General features: G+C 38.9%; 1 protein-coding gene across 10 annotated transcripts in view; it reads left to right on the top strand.

The window, feature by feature from the left end:
- ARSG (arylsulfatase G) overlaps positions 1–22,541 on the top strand; it is a 104,430-nt gene that overhangs the window by 39,845 nt on the left and 42,044 nt on the right. For 8 of the 10 annotated variants that reach the window (XM_087925040.1, XM_026711196.2, XM_087925036.1 and 5 more), the window contains 5 exons: positions 3,755–4,105; positions 11,959–12,146; positions 13,565–13,612; positions 15,597–15,708; positions 17,181–17,318. In XM_087925040.1, coding sequence (XP_087781166.1) covers positions 3,879–4,105; positions 11,959–12,146; positions 13,565–13,612; positions 15,597–15,708; positions 17,181–17,318 — 713 coding nt within the window. In that variant the 5' untranslated portion in view covers positions 3,755–3,878. The remainder of the gene's footprint in view (positions 1–3,754; positions 4,106–11,958; positions 12,147–13,564; positions 13,613–15,596; positions 15,709–17,180; positions 17,319–22,541) is intronic. The other 2 variants (XM_087925044.1, XM_087925045.1) reach the window with 1 other exon arrangement.

Below are 22,541 nucleotides of genomic sequence, written 5' to 3'. Positions count from 1 at the left end.
CACCGAATGTTTTAATTTTTCAAATCCCCTTTTCTCTTTGCTGTCTCAGGACTGAGTTTTGTTTGGTTTATCCCACCCCTTTACTCGTGCCCTTTGTTTAATTAGGTCATTCTTACCCCTTCTTTCTTTTGTTGACTGACTGACCGAATTTGTATCTTCAGCTGCACATTCTTTCCCCAAGGTCTTTGATACTCAGCTGGAACCATCTGTCATAATACTGGTCTTAGCTGGACTCAGCTGGCCTGTTCCACCCACCTCTGACCGCTGATGCTCACAGTGCCTCTCTGTCTTTGATATTCCAACCGGCTCCCCCCACCTCCTTTTCAAGTGTCATCCTCTGATAACATTCTCACTGTTCCTGACTGGACTGATGGTGATGTACAAGGAGCTTTCCTCTATGGAAATTAAGTAGGTTTTGTCCAGTTCTCAACGGATCAGGCTGTTGGCGTTTCATAAAACTGAACTCTGATTTATTAACTTAGTTAATAAAGGCTGGGTACAACTGTGTGCAAGCTGTCAAGAGTGATCGATCTGCAGACAGTGTTTACCACTGATTGATTTCTGTATTATGGTGGGAGGGTGAGCTTTTAAAATGTGAATAAAGGCCTTCTCTGGCGAAGGTGAACTGGTTAGAAACATCTGGCCAGGTACAGCTACTACTGTTTCAGATACGCCAGCTATTTCTTTGGGATGTACTCTTCCTGCAGACCTGATGGAACTGATGAATGCTGATGTGGGAAGTTCTAAAGCAGGGAAAAAATAGTATTATTACATTTCAGGCATAGATCTGGTGCTGCTACTGGGACTTTAAGGGCCTCATGTATGTCCCTAGTACAGGAAGTCCATGATGTACAGTCACAATTGAGCTTACAACCATTGCAGCATCTCCATGGTCACATGATCAAAATTAAGATGCTTGGCAACTGACTCTAATTTATGACTGTTGCAGTGTCCTGGTGTCATGTGATCAGCTTTTGCGACCTTCTGACAAGCAGTCAAGGAGGAAATCCAGATTCACTTAACAATCATGTTGCTAACTTAACAAATGCAACGAGTCATTTAACAACTGTTGTAAAATGGGGCAAAGCTCCCTTAGGAAATGTTTCACTTAGCGGCATAAATTTTGGGCTCAATTATGGTCGTAACTCAAGGACCACCTGCAGTGTGAAAAGAGTAGCTTCTGGTAGCAGCCAGAAAGATGTCTGAATGTTTGCATGTAGTCTGTGTCCTGTTAAAATTAAATTTCGTTCATGCTTTTAGATACATCTGCATTTTCAAATTATATATTAACTTTTGTACTTAAAATCCTTACGTTTGTTTTAGGCTTGCCCTTATGCTTCTTGCAACGATTCCTATATCAGCTATACTTTACATGTCATAACATTTATCATTTTGAGGACTAAACATAAATTGTTTTTTCAATAAGCTTTAATCCTAGTAAGGGTGGAGGCGAATTCAGACACGACAGTTCATTCATACAGCTGGAATAACTGCAACGGAACTGTAACTAATACAGGTTGTGATTTGGAAGAAAAGTTGCTATGGTTAGATTTGCCCGTGGTAGATAGCAGAGTTCTGGGCTACAGTAAATACATTGTACTCCTACTACAGGAAGTAGTTAATTTAAGGCATGGAAGTCAACTTTTCTTTTCTAATAATTCATTAGTCCCTTCTAATGAAGGGAACTTGAGTTTTGGTTTTAAAGACATTTTGATATATATGCTTAGGATAATAAAGTCCTTCATGGGATCAGCCTATCTGGAGGGATCATCTCTCTCCCCGATTATTCCCAGCCTGCCCCTTTAGAACTGACACAGAAGTCATGGTCTAGGTACCATCAGTTAGGGATCTGCATTTGGTAGGTGCCGGGGAAGCGCCTTCTTTATCGTGGTCATCTTTATCCCCCAAATTAGATGATCTCCATCCTTTTCGACTTAAGAGTCATCAAACGCTGATTATGTCGTTGGGCCTGGAACTCCCAAGGAGTTCGAGATTTGTTTAGCTGGTTTCATTGTTGAGCTGGCCATTTTTATCCTCTTCGCCTAAGGGTTTGTATACTTGTTTTTTTTACACTACTTATTTTGTTTAATGTAGATTTCTATATTTTTTATCTTATTTTTTATATATTTTTATATATATATTTTTTTTATTCAATTGTTGAATGCCACCCAGAATCACTTAGGGTGAGATGGGCTGCTGTACAAATCATTGATTCAAACTGGCTTTAAGTATGACTTGGTCTGAAAGTGGACATCTAAAGAATCTTCAAACACTGGTTTAGATTAGAATTTGATTAAATTGTTGGATTTGGAGTTACTGCAAATAAGGGCCTAAAGTTCTTATGATAGTATGCAGGCTTATGGTAAAGTCTTTTGGTTTTCTTTCCATGACTATGTGACTTTCAAGAGCTTGCCTCTATGAGTACAATGTCATGGCATAATTTGCTCTGACCAATATGGCTGCTTTCCCTAGGACAGTGGTGGCTAACCTTTTTGGGCTCCTGTGCCAAAAATTGTGTGTGCACCAGCGCACACGCACTTGCGTGCCAGCACCCAGAATGCAATGTGTGCCCCCGCACCCCATGCCCCCTGTACATGCATGCTCAATCTCCCCCTCCCGCCACCCCCTTACCTGCACTGCATCTCACAGCTGATTTTTTGGCTGGTTTGAGGCCTTTTTCAGCCTCCCAGAAGCTTAGGAAAAGCCTCTGCAAGGTTTATATTTTTCAGGCCGAATTATAGACCTGTTTCGTCACTTCCAGTATTACAGGAAGTGATGAAACAGGCCTATAATTCAGACTGAAAAGCCTTGCAGAGGCTTTTTCCAAGCCTCTGGGAGGCCGAAAAAGGCCTGAAACCAACCGGAAAAAAAATCAGCTGTGAGGCGCACGCATGCGCAGTGAGGTAAGTTTGTGTCTCGTGTGACAGCACAAATGACTGCATGCCACTTGTGGCACCCGTGCCATAGGTTCACTATCATGGCCCTAGGAGATTTCCCCCCACCCCAAATAATTGTGTATGGAAATATACTGATAAGAAGTAACTGTTGAAAGCAAGATAATTAGAATAGATAAAAACATAGGTAGATCTTTGATGACTTTGAAGATTAACTGCACCTTGGCAGGTGTTGTTTACTTGGTGAATTTAACTCTTTTTGTAACTTCTGAGCATGGTCCTTTCTTCCTTTTTTCCTTTCCTGTGTAGCTGCCTTTCCCCCTTCTTGAAATTATTTATTATTTTTGGCAGTTTCTGTTGGAAAGGGATCTATGTGAAAGTGTGTGAATATTGGTGTGTTTTTCTGTGAGTCATTAGTAAGTGAAACAATTAACTTTTCAGTGGTTATATTTTTGAAAGCAATTAATTACTAGAAGTCTGTCCGTCTGTCTGTCTGTCTCTCTCCCTATCTACCTATCTATCTACCTATCTATCTCCTGACCCCATTCGTATATGTATGGTTTGGGTGTATGGATATAATGCACTCTTATAATGTAATAAAATGGGCAATGAGTGGGTGAGGAACAAATCTTTAGAACTGGTTTTAGCTGGTGTTAAAAAATCAACAGGATACCAAGCAGACAATGAAAAGCATGTTGCCTTTGTGTTCGTAGGCTTTTTAATCTATTTTTTCTTAAAGAATCATCTTAAATTCAGAGTCTCTGTTTGAGTAAAGCAAGTAAGCAACATGTTATACTTCTACCTGCAAGCCTTGTATGTGTGTTTTTCTTAATACCTCCTTCTAATTTTCTTTTCTGCAGAATTTAATGAATCTTGCAGTTGATCTGAAATACCCACTGTGAAGAAAATAACACCCAGGGAACATTTACAGTTGGATATTTTTAATGTTCATGGGATGTCTCCTAGAACAGCCCTCCTGATGCCATGGATATTCTGCCTCTTAAAGCACTGGTGTTGGTCTTGGTCAGCTGTTTTGCTGGGCTTCTTTACAACCATCCCAGCCTTTTTTTTAAATGGGAAAGAACAATTTACAAGAAACCAAATTTCATAATAATTTTGGCAGACGATGTAGGATGGGGAGATTTTGGAGCCAACTGGGACCTAAAAAAAGGCACACCTAATTTGGATAAGATAGCTGAGGAAGGAATGAGGTGAGTTTCAAACTATTCTCTATCATTCACATTTATTTACCATGTATTTAGAGAGTATAGTCAATTGTTTAAATGCTATAGGATTATTGGATTGTGCCTATAGTTGTGCATTTTTGTTTGCTTATTGGTTTATGACATTTACATTGTACACAATCAAAAGCATACTTTATATCATACAGTATATCAAAATGAGAGGGTTACAATAAATATGGAAGATTCATAAAACTTAAATTAAAAATATAGGCACATTCCAGACAGCATGTTGTATCGGCCTCCTCTGAAGATTCATGAGATTGGAGAAATGTTGTGAGAAATGAGATTGAAACTGTTTTCAGCAATCTCCAGAAAGCAACTAGAATTAGGGCCAAACACAATTCCCACAGGAGACCATTCCAGAGAGCCAACCCAATGGTGGGAAAAAATGGCTCAGGGCTTCGCCCACCTTCATGACCTTCATGAAAATGGCTCAGGGCTTCGCCCACCTAAATGGGAGAAAACCCATTGCTTCTTGTGGCATGATTGAAATGGTTGGGCCAATCTCAGTAGAAAGATGTGCTTTTGAAGGTATATCAGGGTTATTTTCAATAAACTTGGTTTATTTATTTCTGAAATTTATATGCTCCTTAATGCCAAAAGAATGATATAAAATATAAAATAAATATAATATAAAATAAAGTAAAAAAGAATTGAATAAGAAAACCTAAATGCCAGAACACACTAAGCATTCGTTTCTGAGCCATCGAGTATCCAAAAAATAATACTAACAAGATTAATCCCACTTATATTTAATACCTTGTCAATCCCCCAAAATGTTGTAAAACAGCCAGCTTTTAAATGCAAATGGGAGATAAATTGTTTTCAATAAATATAGGACCTTGAGGGACTCAGGTGAAGGTTATTTACAAATTGATCATAGCTCATTTGCACTACTACAAGACCTGAAAGTTCCTTTGGAGGGGAGTGAGAAACTGTAGTAATTCCAGGATATGGTGGCTACACAGCTGCCAGATCAGTCCAGCTGTTGCCAAATAACACCAACTTTAAAAGACATTAAGTTGCTTCTGATAAAGCTTACATGGCATAGTATCAAGATACGTCTGGTACCACCTCAACAGAATTGAATGGACTAATCTGTTCAGACATCTAGAGAGGGTTTTCTAGAATTTTTCACTTTCTGTGAAAAGTCCATCATCTTCCTTGAGGAAGATGAATGGTCTAGAAACATGAAATATGAATAAATATCCATAATAAAATACACACACAAATATTATTATACGCTTATACTTATTGGTAGTGAGATGGGGAATGTTCATAATTGGTTTCATCAAAAGATGGCAGTCCTAGGTTAATCAGTGCCCAAGAAAGGCACTGCATAGATTTTTCATCAGGGTTTACATATTTTTTCCATTCCTATCTACTTTTTTCCCCCTCACTGTCTACTCTATTTTTTGTAAAATGATAGTGTGAAATTCAAGGTCATATTCATTTGGAGTAAATACACTGAAGTCATCATCATTATCATCATCATTGTCATCATCATCATTATCATCATAATCTAAACTTGTAAGAACAGATCATGCCAAACCAATCTTATTTCATTCTTCAATAAAGTGACTAAATTAGTAGACCTGCAAAATATTGTGGACATAATATATTTAGATTTCAGCAAGGCATTCAACAAAGTAGACCACAACCTACTTCTTAGTAAGCTAGAAAAAAGTGGAAAAGATAGCATCCCCACTAAATGGACTTGCATCTGGCTGGCAAACCGTACTCAACGAGTAGTCCTTAATGGGTCTAAGTCTACATGGAGGGAAGTAAGCAGTGGGGTGCCACAAGGTTCCATCTTAGGCCCAGTACTCTTCAACATCTTCATTGACGACTTAGATGAGGGAATAGAAGGGGAACGTACCAAATTTGCAGATGATAATAAGCTGGCAGGAATAGCTAGCACCCAAGAAGATAGGCTCAAGATCCAGATGGATCTTGACAGACTAGAACACTGGACCGTATCTAACCAAATGAAATTCAATGTAGAGAAAAGTAAAGTCCTACACTTAGGCAAGAAAAACCAAAAGTACACATACAGACTGGGTGAAAGCAGGCTCAATCGCAGTAACTGTGAGAGGGATCTTGGAGTCTTAGTGGACAACCAGCTAAATATGAGCCAGCAGTGTGCAGCAGCAGCCAAAAAAGCTAATGCAATCGTAAGTTGTATTAACAGAGTGATACAGTCAAGATCAAGGGAAGTACTAATACCACTCTATAAAGCCTTAGTAAGACCACACCTAGAATACTGCATCCAATTTTGGTCACCACATTATAAAAAAAGATGTTGAGACTCTAGAAAAACTACAGAGAAGAGCAACCAGGATGATGAGGGGACTGGAGGCTAAAACATACAACAAACGGTTGCAGGAACTGGGCTTGGCTAGTCTAGTAAAGAAAAGGACCAGGGGGGACATGATAGCGGTCTTCCAATATTTGAGGGGCTGCCACAGGGAGGAAGGGGTCAAGCTATTTTCTAAAACGCCTGTAGGCCAGACAAGGAATAATGGATGGAAACTGAACAAGGGGAGATTTAACCTGGAAATAAGGAGAAACTTTCTGACAGTGAGAACAATCAACCAATGGAACAGAAGTTGCCCTCAGAAGTTGTGGGAGCACCATCACTTGAGACTTTCAAGAAGAGATTGGACTGCCATTTGTCAGAAATTGTGTAGGGTCCCCCGCTTGGGCAGGGGGTTGGACTAGATAACCTACAAGGTCCCTTCCAATTCTGATTATCTGTTATCTGTATGCTGCCCAACTCTCAACATCTCTGGGTTGCTTTAGCAGTAGAATTTGGAAGAGTTAAAGAGCCATTTCCAATATTTTACTGTCACAAGTGGCACATTTCCCCTTCCACCCACTCTCTGCAAATGCTCAGTCTTTAAAATTGTTACTTGCTTAATAATGTGTATTTCTCCAAAACCGGGAGACAAGTTTGGACCATTTCTACTACAACTACAAATGCTAATTGTGTGACATGATTCAATTCAAAGATGCTCCCTTTTAATGAATAATTGTTTTATAGGATGTACGAAGAATTTATTGCTTCTCTAAAGACGTCAATTCTGGCTATTTAAAACCTCCTCAGGCAAATGGTCAAACAAGGGGTTGAGATAGCTCTAGTGATTGGGACTTGTGTTTGCTTAGTGTAAACATGTTTCTCATGTGTTGCCTGTCTTGAATGTATTTGCTTCATACCATTTTGGCATTTACGCAAATCTTCGAGAGCAGCCAGTCAGCCTTTTTCTACAAGTTGTAGCTCGTTTTCCTTTAATATAGCCTAAGCATGTGTCGATTTTTCTCTTGTTTCTACAGAATATCAATAGCACTTAGATTTATATGCCAACCCACAAAGCTTTACAGCACACTCTGTGCAGTTTACAATGTCAGTATACAGCTCCCAACTGTATCCATCTGGGTCCTTCTTTTTAGTGACCTCAGAAGGAGGATGGAAGGTTGAGTCAACCTTGAACCTTTCAGGATTGAACTCCAGGCTGTGGGCAGAGTTAGCCTGCAATACGGCATTGTAACCACTGCGCCACCACGACTCTTGATTTTGCAGAACTATATGAAAGCAGTATATATGTTGAGACCTGAGACCTGCCTGCTCTTGCATTATTTTGTTTATTTTTCTATTTTGATCGGTCATAGCAGCATAGAATTCAAATAGCCTATTTCAGTTCTGTACCATATTTCAAACTCATAGTAACCTGTCCACACTAGCACACCACACCAAACCATATCAATTGAAGAGAACATTTATAGGGTTGAACTGTCAGTTCCTTAGTGCTCTGTGAGCTTGATTGTTTTCTTGCAGACGTTTCATTACCAAACTAGGTAACATTATCAGTGCTAATAGGGGGTTGCTCTCATTCTCCCATGAGCTGTTCAGAGCATCCAGTAGTGAGAGGTGCTCCAGTCTCTGCTTGTTTAGGCTGCGCTTAATTTGTGGAATGCTCCTCCTCCTCCACGGGACTCCTCCCCAGCGTTCTCCAGTTTTGGCTCAGCCTCATTGAGGATAGGCAGTGCTTTTTGTTCTCCCTTGGCTGAAGCAGGAGTATTACTCAACAGGTTTGGATATAGTCCAGTTTGTTTTTTCAGGCTTTTAGCTTTCAAATCACATTACAATCTCCCAACGTTAGCTCTCTCCATCTGGTCATCAGAGATCATTTGCATTTTCGAGCAGCACGATTTCGCGCCCCGAAGTGGCGAGCAGCTTCGGCATTGCTCCGAGCCCACCCCACATCTGCTTGTTTTACCCCCTACCATTGTGATTCCGCATTGCCTTTCTCTACATCAGCAATAGCGGAAAAACGGAAGTCTTATTTGCATCATTTCAGTGCAACGCTCAGGGGTGCAAGGCCTCATCTTCCACAATAGGCCGTTGGCTACGGGCCACGATAGCGAAAACATATCAGACTCGATCACTACAGGTGCCCAGGGGCATAACAGCTCATTCAACAAGGAGCGCCGCAACATCGGCAGTGTGGGCCACGCAGGCACCAATAACTGAAATTTGTTGAGCCGCAACCTGGGCCTCTCCATCGCCCTTCATTAGGCGTTATAAAATAGATGTGTTTGCATCCGCTGAGGCCTCCTTTGGCAGGTCCACAGGGACCAGGAGGGGAGTCCAAGCCAGACGGGGTCCCTCCCATAGGACAGGACAGGCTTTGGTATGTCCCACTACTAGATGTTCTGAACAGCTCATGGGAGAAAGGGCGTTGGTACTTACCTGACACACCCGTTCTCTTTGAGCTGTGAAGAGCATCCAGCCCCACCCTATTTTTTCCCCGTCTGGTGGGGTCCTGTTTCGGCCAACGAATTGTTAGGGCATTGAGAACAAGGGTGGTTATTTCTCTCATCTTCGCCAAAACTGGGGAAAGCTGGGGAGGAGTCCCGTGGAGGACGCGGAGCGTTCCACAAATTAAGCCCAGCCTAGACAAGCAGAGACTGGAGCATCTCCCACTACTGGATGCTCTTCACAGCTCAAAGAGAACAGGCGTGTCAGGTAAGTACCAACGCCCTTTTTATACCCTAATAGCTTGCCTTGTCAGTATTGATGGGAGTGGTCTTAGTGGTTCGTCGATTAGGCTGTTTTTACTGTTGGCTTGTTTGGCAGTTCCTTGATTGGGGGATTGTTTGCTTCTTGATTGATGGTCTAATTTTTTAATCTTGGTATTAATCTCTGCAATTAATCCACATTCATGGCAAGAGGTACCTCAGTTCCTACATGATTATCTCAAGTCACCTCAGCCTCTTTCTCTTCCCGTTTCCTCTCCCTAATCTGGTCAACTCCTCTGGTAGGAAAAAGAGTATACACATACAATACTCATTATGGGAATAAAGCTGATGCATTTGGAGCTGCTGGTTTCCACCCCAGACAGAACTGTTATGTCTGTATTGATCTGGTACTGTACCTCCCAATCTCAAGATTGTGAAGAAAGTAAATGCAAAAAATAAGTGGATTTATTAAAGGCCCCAATTATGAAGTAATAGTTGAACCAGAGATTTCTGAGTTCACTGCTGTTCTCTTACTTTGTATTAATCTTACTGAAAGAATGAGATGCTTATTATTGTTTGGTCAAATGCTTTTACCCTTTCAATGTAATTAATGAGATTCCAAAAATCTGCTGATAACAGATTCCCTCACCATCTCCCATCAGACAATAATCTATCCAAGACATCATCCAAGTCCATCCAGATAGTTGTATTGATTGCTTTCCTATTGCATTTATTTTTCAGGGTTTTTTTTCTTTGCAACAAGTTATTGCTAATTTTTCTCATGAATGGTTTCAGCTTTATTTTATGCACAACAGGAGTTTTAAAATATGCCCATGACAAATGAGTTGTGGGATCCAGTCAATAGGATTCTGCTGATAACTGCAAAGAGAATATAAATACTAGATACTTCTCTTATAAAGGTTTAAGATTGTCAGTTGTTATGAATTATTTCAGTAAATACAATGGCTAAGTCGTAATGTAGATTGTTTCATTTGGAGAATGTACACCTTAAGGGACAGTTGGTTCAGTGGTAAAGGCACTAGCCCAGAAATCAGGAGACTTAAGTTCAACCCTACTGAGGTGCCAGCTAGGGAAAACTGGTCTAGTCGCTCTTTCTCAGCCCTAAGAAAAAGAATGCAATGGCAACCTACTTCCAAAAATACCAAGAAAATTAATATACTTAGGATAATAAAGCCGTTTGTGGCATGGGATCAGGCTATCTGAGTGATCTCATCTCCCAGGTTATTTCAACCCACACCACTTGATCTGGCAAAGACGGTGTGCTGTGAGTATCATCAGCTAGGGATCTACATTTGGTAGGCCCTAGGAGATCTGCTTTTTCTTTCATGATGCCTGTCTGATAGAACATCCGCCCCATTGCCTGTATGGACTTGTCCAAATAGTCACCAGGATCTTAGGAGAACCGGTTTGGTATAGTACTTGAAGATACTGGACTAGAAAAATGATTGTTGTGGACAGAATTATTAGCATAGCTAATTCGTGGTATGCATTTTTTGCTCCATTTTTTATGGTCAAAGCTAGTTTTTTTTGTTGTTTTTTTAAAAAGCTCAGACACATGACAGTTTTTTTTTTCTGTATATAGCTTTCCTTAATCCTGCATGGGGAAAAAAAATAATTAGATTATATTGTGATCTCTTGAGATTTTAAAAATTTGGATTAACTGACATTTCCCTCTTTAAAGTAAAATGTTGCTGTACAGGATAACTTTCAACTTGAAAAAAAAGCCTGATGACTTTTTATATGAAGCCGTTATATGAGGCCGTTCTCAAGAATGTTTGTCCTGTACTTTGAACCTTCTGGCCTTTGATGTCATCAGATGGAATAAATTACCCTTTAACTACTCTAATAACCACATCTCCATTCCTAAGTTTCCATAGCCCAAAAATTTAGTTTGAACATTCTACACCCCAAAATCTGTAATAGGAGATACTTCAAAAATCGTTAGTCGCATGAAGCAGCATGCTTTTAGAGAACGGGTTTTTAGAAAGATTTGGATACTGCCAGACTGACTGAAAATGTCACCTCCTTGGCAGTTTTGTCCCCCAGGAAAAGCTCAGAACTGATTTTCCCTTGGAGATTAGCAACCTTGAGAAGTCAAGTTAGCAAACACGCTGTGCATGTCTCATTTGCACTGATTCTGAAATAATGATTGTTGTCTGTATACATTTGAATTATCTGGGCACTTTCCCTTTTCCCTAAAGGCAGATTTAGAGTTGCCCGCAACTGCCCGTACCCATCACTGCATACTTATGCTACAAAACGGTTGATGGGAAAGTGAAGGCTGCAGAGGGGCTAACGCAAACACCTCCTGAACCCCAACTGTGTGCTGTGTGGAGATGTGCACCCTTCCCTGCATGCTGGTTGGTTCCTTCCTACTGGGAGGTCGGGGAAGACAAAACATGGTCACACAAGAAACATTAAAATTAGCTGACCCAGACGCATGCATTCTGTGTGGTGCAGTGTGGCAGAAGTCTACTTCAGCCTTAAAGACAACACATGACATAAAAATTGCAAGCTTAATGCTCGTGTAAGTCAATAGGAATTTCATGAAAGCAATAACAGTGCTCCAGATCCATAGATGCAAAAGTACACAGTGTGCATGAGGATAAGGATAAAAAAAAGCACATAATTCAATGTCACACCACATTAACCAAGTAGCTTTGGACAGCTGGGCCTCTAACTACAGTTAGATACTTGGCCATAAACCAACTCAAGAATATTTTGTTTCAAAATGAAAGGATAAATGAAAAATAATAGGAACCTTTCCCCCCTTTTTCTAGATTTGTAGATTTTCATTCAGCTGCATCTACCTGTTCCCCATCACGTGCCTCTCTGCTTACAGGACGTCTTGGCCTTCGTAATGGCGTCACACATAATTTTGCTGTGTCTTCAGTGGCAGGCCTTCCATTGAACGAGACGATATTGGCAGAAGTTCTGAAAGAAGCTGGTTACCTCACCGCTATGATAGGTAATTTAAACTAGCCCAGAAAATAAACTTAAATTTCTTTCTGTTTATAGCTGGATATATGCTAGTCTATGATCAAAATGAAGATTTGATTAATTACTGGAAAAGAGATAATACCAGTAAGCTATTTCAGTTGGAAATCTGCACAGAAGGCCAGAATTTCCCCAGGTAATTAGGTAATATTTCCCATACTATAAAATATCTTTGCAGCGGAAGTCATCTTGGGAAATGCATGTTGTGTTGGTTTTTTTTACATCATCTAGGTCTAATTCTCAAAGAAGCACCAGCCCTTTGATTGCGAAGTGTATCCCAAAGTATTCTGGTTAGGCAGGGGCGGCGTGCCCAAAGACTCACTGAGATAGCCAGGAAACCCAGCAGCATTGCTAAATTCTTTGCATACTGCATCTTCTCAGTGGATAGGACAATTCCTAGTAGATTTTCTTCCAAACATAGTTTGCTATCACTGTCTCAGAAATCTTTGTATTTGGCAATACAAATATTTGCCTCTAAGGTTTCCTCCCCGATAAGGTTCCTCTCCCAATAAATGTAAGCTTTTTAAAGATTTGTTCTATTTTCTGCTTTCTCTTTGTTGCTGGTTTACCTTGCCCTTTTAATTATGGGTTAGTTTACATATTTTTGTAAGCCATTTGACACTATTCACAACAGAAGATGAGGTACCTTTCTCATACTATATGCAAACTGGCCTTAAGACTCCACTTTATTGCATAAGCATTTGGGATCCTGGAAACTCACTGGATTCAGAACATTTGGGTGCTGAGAGAGAAAGATAGACTTTTCCTAGGTTGCAAATTGGTGGAGTATTTCAAGATGTAATGAAAATGAATCATTTGGTTTTATGCTGAGAATGGGGGTGTTTTTCTCCTGTGTTTATGATAGGAAAGGATAATGGCTGGATATTTTCTGATTGGGATTCCTTAGCACAAAGTTCTTATGCAATTTTATTTATTTATCCTGCCTTTATTGCTTTTGCAAGTATCTCAAAGTGGCAAACATATCCACACACCTTCTTCTTCGTATTTCCCCCGCAACAACAACCCTGTGACGTGGGTTGGGCTGAGAAAAAAGATGACTGGCCCAAAGTCACCCAAGCTAGCTTTCATGACTAAGGTGAGACTTGAACTCATAGTCACTGGCTTTGTAGTCTGTTGCCTTAACCATTAGACTAAAACTGGCTTTTTTATCACAAATTTTATCATAAAACAGAACTTGTTTTTTAATATTAGCTAGACTCAGTGATTCTGATGAGTCAGGATAACGTGGTTTGTGAATTTGGTCCTGTCCTCACTTCCTCAGCTAATTGCCCAGAGCTAAAGTAGCCAATATTTTTTTTTTTCATGGTCACTATTTTGCATTGACACATTTTTGGTACTGATACTTTTCTGTTCCACACCACTTTATAGGGAAATGGCACTTGGGACATCATGGCTCTTTCCACCCCAGCTTTCGTGGTAAGATTTCTATACTTATTTCCTCCTACTAAAATGCCAAAGTTGTTCTAGTTGAAATTGCAATTTCATAAAAGTGAATGCTTTGAGGTACATACCTTTCACATAGTTATCTAGGATATTCTGGATAAGAAAGCAAGATTGACATGAACATAACTTTTTTTTAACCTGCTAGTTTTTGTATGGATAATATACTTGCTTTTATACAAGGAAGCATTTTAATCTTATAAGGCCCAACAAAGCAAATAGAGTATATACTGTAGATACATAGATACATAGATATGTAGATTTATAATCCTGTAAACTTCTTCATTTTCATCAGCATTGATATTTCATCTAAAATCCTTCTTTGACAGCAGATGTATTAACTGAATTCACATTATGCTACCTGTGATTTACCTAAAAATCATTTATGACATAAATCTTAGTTGGCTAGGTTCATACAGCAGGATTAGCCTTAAATCCAGTCTGCACTGGATAACCTTTTGGTAGGTTTGAGTCTATAATGGTTATCAATGCAAAAATAAACTGAGTCATCTTATACATGTGATTCTCCCCCTCCCCCCCCATGGTTGTTTTTTCTTCCTTTTTAAAAATTGTATTAAAACTATTTGAGGACTTACAGTACAGTTTTCCTTCCTTAAATTAGCAAAAAAATTGCCATCAGTGGCAATTTAAGTCAGGATTCAATTGGGCCAGATATGCGTATTGGGCTCCGCTTGAAGCCTTAAGCTATAGATTGCTCAACTGTTGTCTGCAACAACTGTTGGCTGGCAACACACAATATACTAAGCCAAAATGAAATAGGTCACTTAATGCAATGTATTAAATGGTTTTATTTTTCTCAGTCTAGTAGCTTTTTAAAAATTCCACATTTGTAAACTATTGTGAAGGGGGCGTGGGGAGATAAAAGAGACAGGTAATCTGTATACTATTAAAATTCTCCTGCTGCTTGTCTGCTTGTTACCTTAATTTAGCCCAAATGGCAAACATTTTTGAATCAAGGTACCTCAAACTTGCTACGTTAAAGAATCAGTACAGAATCCATGACCCATTACTCCTGTGTGATTGAAATTTGAAAAAAAAACTTCATACCAGTTGTATTCCCAAAGCTGTAGACATAGCAGTACTGCCGCAGTTAGCTGAGGTCACATGATTGTAATTTCCAACACTTTCTGCCAGCTTCCCAAAAGCAAAATCAATGGGGAACCCAGTAGGAAGTCAGAAGTCGCTCTCTTTCCCACTGCTTTTTTACCTGCCTGTGGACTTTCTATTTCTCTGTTTAGGTAAAGAAATACCTCGGAAATATTGACCTAGTGGGTCACGGGTAGTTTAGTGTGAAATACATTTGTCCTGTACACATTCTGGTGAGAGAGTAGTTCTCTCTCACCAGACTAAACATCTGGTGCCAGTTACAACCCAGATTGGGTTCTGCATGATCCTGGGTCATGCATATTTTCCTTCATTTGTCCAGTACAGTTGTAACGATCCAATAATGGCCCAATGGCTCATGGGTTGTCTACTGCAAATTAATAACAGAGCCATGGTGGCGCAGTGGTTAGAATGCAGAATTGCAAGCTAATTCTGCCAACTGCCAGCAGTTCAGTTGTCAGGTTTCCAAGTGATAGAATCACTGGCTCAAAGTTGACTTAGTCTTCCTTCCTTCCGAGGTGGGTAAAATGAAGACCCAGATTGTTGGGGGCAATATGCTGACTCTATAAACTGCTTAGAGAGGGCTGTAAAGCACTATGAAGCAGTATATAAATCTATTGCTATTACAGTGTTCTTTCTGGCAGTAATAAACCTAATCCTGCTTAGGACTCTTAAATAACTAATAGAACCATGAGTTCACAGTCAGTGCTTGAATGATGACGTGTGTTCTGCTGAGTCCTTGCAGTTGGGTTGCCACAGACATGTATTCAATTTCAGATAAGACTGATCCTGAGATAGCCAGACATTTCTTCATCTTGTATCTTTTTGTTTCTAGGTTTTGATTTTTATTTTGGGATACCATATAGCCCTGATATGGGCTGTACTGACACTCCAGGTTATAACCTCCCCCCCTGCCCGGCTTGTCCCAGATGCTCCACAACAGTCAGGTATGTTTATTTATTGTTTATGAATTTATATCCCAGCATAATCTAGTGATTTTTGGCAGCTCACAGAGTATCATGAAAACATAAAAACATTCATAGTATGTTTTGGAATTTCAGTTCAAGCACTAAGTCAGAAAATCAGGAAATCCAAGCACAATAAAGATCAAACCAAATTAAAAATAAAAATGATAAAAAAGAATGGCACAGATGTAACATAATTGGAACATCTTTCAAAATATCTCAGTATTTAACATCTTCCTGAAAACTCTCAAGGTATGGACTGGCCTGGTTTCCATGAAATAGTTCCATTGGTGCTACCTCTGAGAAGCAGGGCCTTCTAACTATGTTTTCCCTCATTCTGTGGAAATGTGGAACTACACAAAGTTCTCCCCTGAACCACCTAAAGATAGTCCTCATTTAGCAATCATAATTGGGACTAGTAACCCTGTTGTTAAGCAAAGCACTTTCTAAGTGGGAAATTTTTATTTATTTATCAAATTTATTGGCTGTTCACCATGCCACAGGGTAACTCTGGGAAGCCAATAAGCTCATGTGATTGTGTTTTCCTTTCCCCGCTCCCTTTCCCTTTAAATGCCCAACACGGTGTTGCAATAATTAGAAGAAGAGAATTAACGTTTGTATTTTCATTCAACGGAGAGGAAAGCATCACAAGAGAGTAGCAGGCATATGATGGGTAATACAAATAGAAAGGAATGCAGGGATGCCAGCAAACATCTGATGCATTCCCCATTGCGAGTTTGCAATGTTTTCTCCCTAATTTCTTTATCCTGCAAGTGGGAGAGGGCAAAAAATGGTCAGGCACAGAATAAAAGAGACTGCTTGTTTTCTGTTCTTTTTTTTTCCTTTCCCCCCCCTCACCTGTTTATGCAACCTTTGTGTTCTACAGAGGGGAACCAAACAAGTGAACCTTAGACAATCTCATCTGTGGTGACCCCTTTTTTCCTATCATGTGCCTTTTTACTCTCTTATAATCCCCTTTTCTCCAATCTCTGCTCTGCAGAGAGAAAAAAGAAAAAATGTGTAACAGGGATGCTGTGAAGGTTATAAATGATGGCGATGATTGTAAAGTTATTTTCAACACTGCTGCAATTTTGAATAGCTTGGAATAGGGCAATTGGTAAGCAAGATCTACTTGTAGTAGGATGGGTTCATTTAGGTTGAACATGTGGTCCTGCAACTTCCAAATCCCAAGCTATGTTAAGCCTAATTATCCTTTCAGAGCGGTTTGTGATAGTTTGAAACTTTGTCATTTGTGTTCCACCCTATCTTTTTCAGTTTGGATAGAGGCTGATTACATTTGCTCTATCCCAGAGCAAATGTAACCTTGGCTCTGTTTTTTAGCTGATTTTGTTGACCAAAGACTATGGGACTACCAAAATAAATAATATTTTTAGAGCCCACTTTTGCATTAATCTCTCATTCCATACTCAAGATCTTACGATTGTTTTTTTCAGTAAACATCAGAAAAACTGCTATCCTGAAATTGCACTTCCGCTTTTTGAAAACCTTACAATTGTCCAACAGCCTGTAAACTTAACTACCTTAGCTGCGAAGTTTACAGAAAAAGTTATTCATTTCATCCATTATGCCAGGTAAGAAAATCTCCATGAACATTGATCTTCCTTCGGTAACATAGCAATGGGTTGGCATTGTATAAATTACCCTGCACTCTAACTTTATACATCTGTCCTTCTCTCTCATGAAGCTCCAAGGAAAAGATTGGAATTTTCCCCTTTCTTTGCAAAATCCTCGCTAAACAATCCTAAATTGAGATCAGAATGTCCACTGCTAAAGGAAGCAGTTGTTAGGCAAGGCTTCACACGACTACTCCACTTAGCAATGGCATTTCCATTAGTCCCAGTCCAACTGCCGCTGGCCTGGGATCCAGGTGCTGTGTAGGCTGCAGCGTTCAGAAGCATGTGGCAAACACAGCAAGGGCAGAATCACATCGTTCAAAGGGAGTTTGCTGGACCCAGCTAAGAAGGAAGTAATTGAATAGGACAGCTTGCTGAGCAAGGGCAAGAGTGAAGACGATGGCTCTCTGGATGGAGATGGAGACTGTTCAGGGTGGATGCAGAAGAGGTGGAAGTGGGACAAGGGCTTCCCGGAGGCCCATGTTCTGCAGCTTTCATTGGAAAGGGATGATAATCAAAATGTGCCGAATAAATAACATTCGAAGCTCATTGAGAAGGGGGAAATGTTAGAAGAAAGCCAGTTTTATTGTGGCTCCTGAGCCCATAGTCTTACTAGCTGCATTTTCCAGACAGCAGAAACAATCCAGACCTTTTAAATGATTACTGTAAAGAAGTAATGATAAAGATAGCTCCAGCTCAACCAAAACAAAATGAACTGACAGGGATGGAAATCGTGTATACTTATTTAGAGACTATTGATAAACGACAAAAGCAGCTTTTTTTAAATATACTTGATTTATAATTGATTTGAAATCATGTCCTAAAAAGGACTTTATAAATAAAGAAATATCTTTATATAGTTAAAAAAATAATATGCCAAAATATGTTCTGGTTTTTAGACCACTAAAAAATATGTCAATCAGTACAAACAATCTGTATTTATGAAGGGAAAGACCGAAAAGCCCAGGACTTCTAAGAAATGCCTGGAGCTTTACAGTCTTTATGAATGGGTGCTTTCAGAACTGCAACATGTTTGTTCAACCTTACTAAATCATGTGAGTCTTATTATAATATTTTGGATACATTGAATAGCTGGCTAACTTGGTTACATAGAAATTCTAAGTGATTCTGTTATTTAGCAAACTATTGACAAATAGTTTTGTTTGATTTACATATGACTATTTTGATTGTTCAGATTCATTGAATTATATACTACAGCACTTTGATATGTTAATATTGCCTCTATCTGCAATAAATATGGATCAGTGGTGGGATTCAAAAAATTTTACTATGTGGGCATGGCTTGGGCATGGTTTGGTGGGCGTGGTGTGGCTTGGTGGGTGTAGCTTGTGGGAATGGCAGAGGAAGGATACTGCAAAATCCCCATTCCCTCCTCTCTCCACTAACCTGATTTCCAGCTCTGTTCTCCTGCGCAGGGCAACAAAAGAAGACCTAGCCAATCAGCTGGGACTCGGGAGGCAGAAAATAGATGGGGCGGGCCAGTTAGAGGTGGGATTTGCCAGTTCTCTGAGCTAAATTTCCACTACCAGTTCTCCAGACTGGTCAGAACCTGCTGAAAACCACTTCTGATATAGATTCATAATATTGTAGACTTCCAAGTGCAGGAATCCATTTAATTATTGGTTGAAAACTTTTAGTTAAGGGAAATGTTTGGCTGCTCCTAATGTTTTCCTTAACACAAACTCCTTTATTCTTTACTCTAAAACAACAGAGAAAGGCCTAGATCTTCTGGGTTACAATCTTGACGAACGGTATCCTATTCATCCTCTGTAGTTTTTTTGCCTTAAGGAAAACAATTCCATCAGTCTCTTTTCATGAGACTTAATTTCTACTCTTCAGATTATTCCTCTTGTACCTATTCTAGTTTCTCTGGAGATTGCAAGGTGTGATGCCCAGAACTAGATACAGTATTTGAGGTAGGACTGAACTTTGCAAATTATTGCGCAACTATTACTTGTGATTTACTTGGAAAGATGCATTTGCCTTGGCAACTACATTATATTACTGATTCATATTTAGATAGTAATATTCCAGATCCTTTTCATGTGTCCCAATTTATTTTTTTTAATTGAATTTATTTATTTCAAGTAAGTTTCCACCTGCTGCTTCCAGTTCACTTCTTTAACCTGTCAAGATCCTTTTGATTATTGTTCTATTTCCTCTTCCACCTTGATAACATTCCATGCACCTGATCATTCAGATCATTATTAAAAAGTATTAAATTGTTGAGAACTGAATACAGTTGCATCACATTTATTACCTTACTCTAGTAGTTCATGAGTTTTCTTGAGCAGTTTTAAAACCAGCTATGCACCACTTACAGTGATACCATCTGGCCCATATTTAATTAGCTTGTTAATCAGAATGTATTTTAGTATTCTAAAAAACAGGATTTTCCCTGATCCCACTAAAAAGGTTGGATAATAATAGCAGGTAGGGCTTAGGAAGAGAGAGCCCCATTCCTAAAAGTCTATTCCTAGAGTGAAACTCAGTGTTTTTGTTTTTATTTGATTTCCTACTTAAATTAAGAATAGGGACAATTTTTTATAAGGCCTAGTTCTGAAGTCTGGGAATTTTTTGTTTTGTCAAAAATAGCATGAATAGAATAAGGCCTCTTCTGGTTCCAGATAGAGGAATACACCCTATATTTGACATCAGTGGGACTGGCATTGATAATTCCTACATACTAAAAAAACAACAACCAACCCATCCATACTGATGTATTTTGCTTGCCTTGTTAATATGGAAAATTCAACTTTTAGTCTTATCAGAGGTGGTAACAGAAAGTTGGTGCAGAAGACTATTTTATTTTAACTTCAGTAGAACCGAAGTTCTAGTTGTTTGTTTAGCACAAAACTTTGATCTGATTCCAAAAAAAGTGCTTCAGAGTATATAGAAATGCATCTGCAACTTTAAAGCAGCTACATTTTTCCTCAGGATTACTATCAGGAGTTGCATACAGGTGCTATGTTTATGCTGAAGTCCTGCTTGGTTATTAGCAAACAACTGCACAGCACATTAAAAAAATCAGTTAACAGGACTCTGCTAGAATTGGATTATGTATCCAAGATATTTTCACATAACAACTTCAAAAACCTGAAAAGCTGCCAATGAACATTTGAAAGTTTCTGACTGATTTTACCATTATTTTAGTTTTGTATTTCAGCACAATTTGTACTCATAGAAGATCAAAGCACTGCACACTTTACTGGGGTTAATGAAAAAGCTTTCCTTTTTAATGAATCTCAGGGGTTATCTTTAATTGGGTATTAGGACTGGATCTAACCGGTTAATCTCTTATGCAAGCAGCTGAAACTAATCCAAGAGAAATTCATTTGGGTGGACAAGTTGATACCTTAAAACAACTTTATACGCTTATATTTATATTTTCTTTTTTTTTAAATCCTTTTTGTTTTTAGCTTTGAGCAGACTGTGAGTTCTTGAGACCTATGTGGGAGGTTTCTTTTATTATTACTTACTAACTTGGAATGCTCCTGGTATTAAAGAAGAGACAGTTGCCATGGATAAAAGAGAAAAGATTCCCAAATTGGAGTAATTGATAACACCTTCAACTTCATATGTCATTGAGTGTCCCCATAACCAGTATTTTTCTCAGCTGCAATTACAAATGGCAACCAAATTCCTACTAAATAACAGTAAAACAAATCCTACTATAACACCTTCATTCTATTTAGAAGCATCAATGCTTTCTTTTTTATGTGAATTTAACTAAGGCAAATTTATTGCTGTCTCGTTCCAATATTTCTAGGAAGTTCTAAAGACTAAAGCTGAAATTATATACATTAAAAATTATTGTTTCCTCAGCTTCCTTGAAACTGAATTTCTCAGTATGGTTGTTGTGTGTGAATCTAATATTTATAAAGGACTTCCTTTTTTTTACTCAAGTTGGTTGATTTTCTTCAGTAGAGTCCACTGAAGGAAAAAACTATTTGAGATGATAACAGACAATTTCTCATTTCCTTACGTCTTTCAAATGCTACAACAAAATCACAGTTGTGATATTGCTCATAATAACAGTATTCTAATTATAGTATCTTCTGTATATCTCTGGTTTTGGGTCAACATAAATTTATCAAGATAGGAAACAATAACAAAAATAACTAACTAAAAAAACATTGACAGTCATAAGTTGTTTTTTCTTTTTAAATAGATTACATTTAACAAAGCAAATTATTCAAATTTTGTTGCAAATATAGCTGCCAGGTTCATAAAATTGAAGATGAGTGGGTGGTGGAAGGAGGTAGTAGAACTGTGATGGCAAACCTACGGCATGCAGAGCCATTTCTGCCGGCATGCGAGCCATCGCCTGGAATTGATCCACTGCGCATGCGGGCGCTCCCCACCAGCCGGCTGATTGTCGGGTATCTGCCACCCAGGCGTGGGGGGAGACGCACTTGCATGCGCAGGGGAGCAAGGTGCATGTGGGGGTCACGCATGCATGTGCAGGGGCAGGGTGCACATGGGGGGTCATGCATGCACAGGGACGTGGTTGTGCATGCATTGCATTATGGGTGCAGGCACAAGTGCGTGCGCATGCATATATTTTTGGCACGTGACGACAAAAAGGTTAGCCATCACTGCACTAGACATTACTAAATTATATGTGTTTCGAAAAGGAATTATGGGGTATAAAAAGGCTCTGCTTGAAAATGTTCAGAGTTAAGGTTTTTAAAAATATTTGTCATATATCTAGTAATTATTGGAAAATTTGTTGTGATTAGCAAATAATTGTGATGTTGACAAGAAATGACCACTCTATTTATATACATACACCAAAATAGAAAGCAACCAAAGAGAAAAGGAAAATCTCAATGAAACTAAAGATACATGTATATTACAATAATTGCATAAAAGTTAATGTTTTTAAATGCAGGAGGCTTTAATTCATTCCTTAAAAACAGTTGCTTTTATGCAATTATTGTAATATATGTATATCTTTAGTTTCATTGGGATTTTCCTTTTTTTCCTTGGTTGCTTTTTGTTTCGGTATATATTATGCAAATGTTGTATAGGGGCACACACACTCATATACACAGAGAAAGAAATTCACAGGAAGGAAAACTATGTGTCTTGTATTTTGTTATTTTTTCTTTTTTCTCTTTTTCTATATTATGGCAGTAAAAATAATTGTAATAGATT

Source organism: Pseudonaja textilis, chromosome 2, assembly GCF_049901715.1.
Source record: "Pseudonaja textilis isolate UNSWEBS1 chromosome 2, rPseTex1.2, whole genome shotgun sequence".
Taxonomy (NCBI): Eukaryota; Metazoa; Chordata; class Lepidosauria; order Squamata; family Elapidae; genus Pseudonaja; species Pseudonaja textilis.
Note: the sequence above shows the minus strand (reverse complement) of the source record. Positions and strands in the feature narration are given on the sequence as shown.